The sequence below is a fragment of the Spodoptera frugiperda genome, chromosome 19 (assembly GCF_023101765.2).
Source record: "Spodoptera frugiperda isolate SF20-4 chromosome 19, AGI-APGP_CSIRO_Sfru_2.0, whole genome shotgun sequence".
Lineage (NCBI taxonomy): Eukaryota > Metazoa > Arthropoda > Insecta > Lepidoptera > Noctuidae > Spodoptera > Spodoptera frugiperda.
In genome coordinates, this window is record NC_064230.1 from 6,211,043 (window position 1) to 6,218,845 (window position 7,803).

At 39.3% G+C, this 7,803-nt stretch overlaps 1 protein-coding gene across 1 annotated transcript in view; it reads right to left on the bottom strand.

Annotated features, from left to right (window-relative positions):
• The window catches only part of LOC126911830 (BCL2/adenovirus E1B 19 kDa protein-interacting protein 3-like), a 50,208-nt gene extending 43,086 nt beyond the window's left edge, over positions 1-7,122 (bottom strand). The window contains exon 1 of the mRNA XM_050700787.1: positions 6,930-7,122. Within this exon, the coding sequence (XP_050556744.1) occupies positions 6,930-6,969 (40 nt within the window). The 5' untranslated portion in view covers positions 6,970-7,122. The remainder of the gene's footprint in view (positions 1-6,929) is intronic.
• Positions 7,123-7,803: the final 681 nt, after the last annotated feature.

Sequence of the window (7,803 nt, forward strand, 5' to 3'; positions counted from 1 at the left end):
ATATTACAAGTAGTGTGATTTATTTTAATTAGAACTGACGTACCAATTACTAATGAGTTTACGTATCATTAACTGCGTTTTTGGCAAAGCGCTACAAATGCTGCAATACGTGTGCAATATAAATGTGGTCTTAATCATCATCCGATAGATAGATCAACGTGTCTTGTGGTGACATCATCATACATTCGGACACCCCTGCTCTTCCCTTACTCCCCCTCTTCCCTTGTCCAACCCGCCTGCCTGCAGAGATTATGACAGACACCCCCTTATGGCAGAGGAACTACTGCACATAAAAAGCTGCAAGAGCTGCGGACTGCTTTTCGCAGGAGTAGGAACGAGGTGGTTTTTAGTCAGTAGAGTCTAACACTCCCTCTCGTCTTACCCAGGGCGGGATAAATCAGTGGATTATTTCCCCTTATAAAAGCAAGTTTTAAGATGTCGTTTTACAGAAGATTTCATAAAATTCCTATAGAAATGCGTCCAAATCCCTTTTTTTGAAAGGGGTAAACCACTTTATTCTATTATTATTTCTCCCGCTTTGGACGAGGCGAGAGGGAGTGTCAGATTCTTACTGACTAAAAACCACCCCGTTCCTACTCCTGCTTTGAGCCGGAGCCCCGATAACCTGTTACGTTTTCCGCAGCTCCGGATCAGGCCATCCCAATCCTTAAGCAAAAAAGTGCAGTTTTCACGGGAGGTTTAAACAAACAAACAAACATTAATACTATATCCAAAATATGTTTCTGAAGTAGTTGGAATAATGCCAAGTGATGATGATTTGCAAATAAATGAGTATAAACAATCAAAGCCAATGAACTAATGACTTAACGATTTCCTAGTACGTACACAAGACATCATGCTTATTTTATCGCTGATGAGACAAGCAGAGGAGTAGGACATCTCTCAATTTTGTTTTTCTCAAAAGGGAAACCTTGCCCCACATTAGGATTTTCCCCTGTGTCATGTGTGCGTTTACAAACATACAAGTTCACATACACATGACACCCAGAACCGGAACAACAATTAATGTATCACAGAAAGAGTTGCTCAGTGCAGTAATCAAGTCAAGTCAATCAAGTCGCTACACGTTGCGCCGCATCGGCTGCCCAGTCACCGTATCAACCGTCCGTCCCATGCGTATGGCACGTCGCGTTTCACTCGCCTCAAAGAGCCCTCAGACCACCACAGACGGGGCCAGAGTAGGGCTGATGCCTGATCCGGAGCTGCGGACTGCCTGGCGTGTTACCGGGGCTCCGGCTCGAAAAGCAGGAATAGGAACGAGGTGGGTTTAAGTTAGTAAGAGTCTGACACACCCTCTTGCCTTGCCCAAGGCGGGAGAAGTCATTGGATGATTTTGCCCCTTCAAATAAAAAAAACTCACGATACATGAAAAAATGCCAGTGTGGGAAAACATTTTAAAACAATAAACAAGGTGGTCCGATAAAATGATTAGCAATTAGCATTACAACTAGATTACGTATAAACTAATGCGCGTTATACCACCTACCACATGTCGTGTGGCGTACACGCGCACCACGCGCGTAATATTCGCGCAAGGTCGGTCGATAGCGCCGATAACAAAACAAATATTTGCGCGTACGAATATTGTTAACTGTTTTAGTTTTTATAAAGCGCGATTTTTCCTGTATTTTACAATCTATTTGGTGATGTTTTTGACAGTGAAAATCCGTTGGTGGACTATGGGCTTTCTCTACATAAGAGGGTTTGCCATAACCTCGGGGTAAAATAAGGTTCAGGTTTATCAGAGAATGCTGCTGCCAAGATTTCTATCAAATGTATAGTCCTTTTTTTGGAGGGGGGAAAATCATCCAATGACTTCACCCGCCTTGGGCGAGACGAGAGGGAGTGTCAGACTCTTACTGACTAAAAACCACCCCGTTCCTACTCCTGCTTTTCGAGCCGGAGCCCCGGTAAACCTGCTAGGATCTGATCAGGCCTACGTACTCACTTTTATTTTTATTTTTTTTGTGGGGGGAAAATCATCCAATGACTTCTCCCGCCTTGGGCGAGACGACAGGTCAAACTCTTACTGACTTAAAACCATCGCGTTCCTTCTCCTGCTTGTGGAGCCGGAGCCACGGTGAGCCCGCTAGTCCGCAGCTCCGGATCATGCCTACGTACTCACTGGATACGATATCTGATACATTACGTGCTTTTTTTTGAGGGGGAAAATCATCCAATGACTTCTCCCGCCTAGGGCGAGACGAGAGGGAGTGTCAGACTCTTACTGACTAAAAACCACCCCGTTCCTACTCCTGCTTTTCGAGCCGGAGCCCCGGTAAACCCGCTAGGTAGTCCGCAGCTCCGGATCAGGCCTACGTACTCACTGGATACTGTATCTGATACATTACGTGCTACACGGATAAGTGAGTACTTTTTACTTAGCTTTACATTGCAAGTCACGCCCTCACACTTGTGCCTACCTCTTGAGAGAACAACTCATGACGTATCGATCCAGTCAGAGCTTGTGCCACTTGGAAACAAGCGCTCTATTGTTTTACTACCCACACGTCTCATTGTGTCCTATATATAGGTTTAGGCATTCAAATAACTAGTTTAAGCTTGCCTGAGATGTGCTATATATGCTACGTTGCGGTGGATGCGTTTGGCTTCCACCAATCATATTCATTGGTACACATAGCTTAGCACTGGTAGAAAGGGGTTCAACTAAGATATGCTCTTTATATAAAGAGTATACTTTATACAATGCGTATTCGAGCTGCGCATCTTCCTCCCACGGCCACATAGCTTAGTATCAATGGAAACGGTCATATTATATGTTTCACTTCAATGCCCCACACTAGTATATCCTCCTGTGTCGTGGGTGCGTTTACAAACATACAAGTTCACATACACATGACACCCAGACCCGAAACAACAATTCGTGGATCACACAAAGAGTTGCTCCATGCGGGAATCGAACCCGCTACACGTTACGCAGCAGCTAAATCGTGCAGTCATTCAATTTAAATACAACAAAAAAATCAAAACTCATTCCCAATTACCATCCAACACGTGTTACCCCGACCGCGTCTCGACTCAGACTGACAATAAACGCATGTTCAAACGAAAATAGCAGCAATTTTTCAATCTGCCCGCAGTTTTATATTTAGAATAGGGTCTATGTACGACAATTGCTTTCAACGCTGATTGGATGATGGGAGTCGGGAGGACGGTGATGTCATGCGTGATCCGATTGTAGGAGTCGATTGGAGTCATTGGTTTAATATGTAAAATGGAATGTCATTCAATTTATGGTGTAGTTACCATGTTGAATATTATTTAAATAAGTAGATATTGGATTGTATTTTTTTTAGTTTTAAGCTTCTCATATATGAGGGTACGGGTTCGAAACCTACCTACGGCAAGTACCAATGTGACATTTTCCGAGTTATACGTACTTTCTAAGATTATTTAGGCACCACTGATAAACGGTGAAGGAAAACATCGCATACCCGAGCTGCGCATCTTCCTCACACAGCTACATAGCTTAGTATCAGTGGAAACGGTCACATAGTTTCACAGCTTAGCTATTACGTCTTCGTAGCTTAGCTACATAGCATATCTCTGGTCGAAAAGCACTCTAAAGGTAAGCGTCTACAGGCCCGAATCGTACGCATTCCGTATGACGTCATTGCCGATTATGCGGTCGGTACGATGCGGATCAGTGGACGCAGTTGTATAAGCTTCTATATGAGACAAACTATAATCCGTTGCGTGCGTTGCGTACGATGCGGGCCTGTGGACGCTTTATAATACGTTTCTGCCACGCAGTCTACCTTTGTATTAAGTACGTGACCCAAATCAGATCACCAATTAAGTTCTGATGCGTAATTTTAATCTTATCTTATCAATAATAAGGACCAATTTGAGGCCAATTATTGTGGTATCATCGTGCATTCAATAAGTAAGCAATTACTTGTATACAACGACATCGATATTGATAAACAATTGGATTTCCTTATTTATTTTCTTTATCTTTGTTACATGCGTATGTCTTTATCGATATAATCCGTTTATTGATTCGTTCGATTTAAAAAAATGCAACGAGGTTTCGTGTTATTTTGCTTAATTTTCGATATAATTAAACTATGTTCGGTTTAAGAAGCATTCTCGTCATCATCGTCATAATCAGCCTGTAAGTGGCCACTATCTGATCAAATGCCTCTTCTCACGGAGAAGATTTGAGCATTTATCACCACGCTTGCTCAAGGCGTGTTAAACTTATAATTAGAAATTAAGTTTCCCAGGTTTCCTTCACCTAGACAGGTTTGTCAGTGGTGCAGATACTCCCTCTCGGCTCGCGATGATGATCCCTCTTTAAATAAGGAACTTATTTCACAATCGGAGGGACCGTGTTAGGAAATTCCTATAAAACCCAACTTCAGGGGGACCATTAGATTATTTTATTATACTTTATTGTACACCACAAAATCACATAGGACAACACAAAACAAGCACAGTGTACAGGCGGTCTTATCACATAAGGCCAAAGGATTATTGCCATTTTAAAACACAAACTAATAAGGGAAAAGCCGAGAACATATTACATTAGATAATAATACGTAGAACGATTTATCATTATACAAGTAAACATAATAATATCGTGACGGTATGAAAACAAAAATAGAATGAGTCATGAATCTCGCTTAGCGGCTTGCGAACTACGCATTTACGACAACTTAAAGCGAATTCGCAATCATTTCACATCATACGATGTTTTAAACCTGTTCGTAAATACCACGTGGTTGGTTTTTTTTTATCTCATTTTCATTTAAGTATTTAATTTTTTTATGGTATAAGCCGGTAAACGAGCAGAAGGATCACCTGTTGGTGCATGGCTTTATGTAAACTTAACTATACCTGCGCAGTTTCACTCGATTTTCGACTAGTCTTGATCCAAGCGTAATGTTTTATAGCCTAGCTTTTGCTTGCAACATAAAAAGTAGTCAATGTGTTATTCCAGACCATAATCTACCCCTGTTCCTTTCATATCGACCCTAACAAACACACAAACTTTCTCATTTATAATCTTAGCAAAATATCCTTTGTTGAAAAATGGGCTATCCAACACAAAAAGTATTATTAAATTCGACCCAGCAGTTCGGGAGATTAGCGCGTTCAAACCAACAAACAAACAAATTCTTCAGCTTTAAAATATCACTTTCTATAACAACTAACTATGCGAGCTAAATATAGTATGACCACCTACACATATCTATTGCGCTCCGAGCCAAAATAGGCATGATATTTACAACAAGATTTCTCATTTCTTACAAGACGATTTTACCATTAAAAAAGATACGTAAAATTGTTAGGTTTACGTCAATAGGGTAGTAGACAGGGTATGAAAATTAAAACTCTATTTAGTCCGTCAGTTAAATAATAAGGTAGATTTATTTTTTTACCGTTGATAAGTCTGCGTTTGGCCACCAACCCGCTTACTGCCAGGACGGTGAAGCGAAGATGTGGCCGAAGATGGAGCACACAGACTTAGAAAGTACCTATTCACTCTGACCTTGAAAAGACCCGGGTTGTATTTCTCAGGAAAAATAGAAGCCGGCAGATTGTTCCATTCCCTGGCTGCACGGATTAGGAAAGATGATGACTATTTTTATCAGCTACATAATGTCTGATACTCCCACAGTCCTACCCCAATGACTATACACATGGCAAGGTTGGAAGCGACCTGCATACAGCGACTGTCTTTTTTATAATCATTCAATGACTTCTCCCGCCTAGGGCGAGACGAGAGGGAGTGTCAGACTCTTACAGACTAAAAACCACCCCGTTCCTACTCCTGCTTTTCGAGCCGGGGCGTCAGTAAACCCGCTAGGTATTTCGCAGCTCTGGATCTGGTGTCTGCGACCTTAAACAGGTCGTATATCGACCTTGTGGGTAGACGTCCTACGCGGTGCTTGTCGCTCCTATACATATACATTTTTTTTTTATGTTAAATGGGCCGACGTTTGGCCGCTATCTCGCCTGGTGGTAAGTGATGATGCGGCCTACGATGAAGCACGTCTGCCCATAAGCAACCCATTCACTCGGGCTTTGTCTTGTCACATTGTCTTCAAATTACATACATACATAAGCTCACGCATAAGTATAATATATATGAATATAATATGCAACATACTTTCTCCTAAACTTATTATTTATTTATTTTTAGCCGTGATCGTCCCACTGCAGGGAAAAGGCCTCCCTACCCTCCTTCCACTCCTCTCTGTTCAGTTTTCTAGAGCCAATCCTTGTAACTTATTAGAATGAAAAAAGAATTTCATTGTTTCCACACCATTTAATTTTGATGAGAAAACAAAATCACTTGATTCCTTTTATTTAGTTATTAGGAGCACAAGCATTATCTCTGCCTACGACACAAAGAGATAAGCGTAAATATAAACAAACAACCTAATCAATAAAAATAAATAAATCGATGTGTAGTCAATATGTGTACTAGGCGAGCAGAAAATACAAGCGGGTATATTTTTTTTTTATTTAGGTAGAAATATTTATACAACTAAATAAAAATGTTGTTCTTATATTATATCTTCCGATGTATATGACGTGGCTATTTATAATATTGGTTAATCACAGCACATAACATGTACGCATTATTCTATTATGACGCAAATTAATTTATTGACCTCGAGAGTTGAACTCGCGACCGCCATGTTGGTTATTTTGAAACGTTTAAAACGTAAACATTGAACAAGGAATCTTCGTATTCTGCGTCTTACTTTTTAATAATACGTTTATTGAAGTTTTATGAGGAAATTTACGTTGTTTTGCAGCCTTTGGTGGTGAATAAAGCGATTAGAAACACGTAAATAGTGTTTCGTCACGCACCAAACAAGTTTTGTTGACACAAGTTCCTTTATTTATTTATGTCTGCAAAATGTACTCACCGCTCAGATCTTCGATGGTGTTCATTTTTCGAGTCGTCATATTCACGCTAAACAAATTCACAACACGATTAAACTGTAACTAGGACGAAATAACGCACTTTCGAAGGAAAATTATCGAGTTTTTCAAGTTTTCACAAAGAGAACAACCTCCCACGACAGCCTTTGTTTTCTTTTTGTGTTGACTGTTTTGATTTTGTTCCGCTGTGACAGAAGGCGTGCTAATCGCAATCTATTCTGATTGGTTATTCAGCCATTTATTTTAGCCAATCGTAAACAAGAACGTAAACTATACGATATTTGATTGGGTACGATTTGTAAACAAAAAATAATGTTGCCAGTTAAGAAATATAGAGAAAACTTTCAAGGACACTCACTTTCACTAGTTTCTTATGTATTGTAATTTTATTTCAAAACTATTCATGTTTGTAAATAATTGAATTTTTGAGACTAAATACTGACTATTTTCTTTTCCATGCATCCATCACGTTTAATCAAAAATTAAGAATTTATTGATTTCATTTAATTATGTTTGAATACGCTTACCATACAATAAATAAATAAAGATATATAAATTAAATAAAAAATGTACAATAAAACAACGATATCATTAAAATAAACTAACCAGGTATTGTCAATTTGAAACTTCTACCCAAAATTCCAAAAATATAAGATCTTCTATAAAACGAACATAATAAATGTAACTAGAACTACGATAAAATATTAAAATTATATTTTAAAATATTTTTTAAAAACAATAAGAATATCTACCCAACTTTTTCCTTCTTTTTACCTTTTTCTTTTCTTTTACCTTTTCTTATCTTGGCAACATTATTTACCGTTAACTCCATTCATTCAATCATTCGTTTCGTTCATT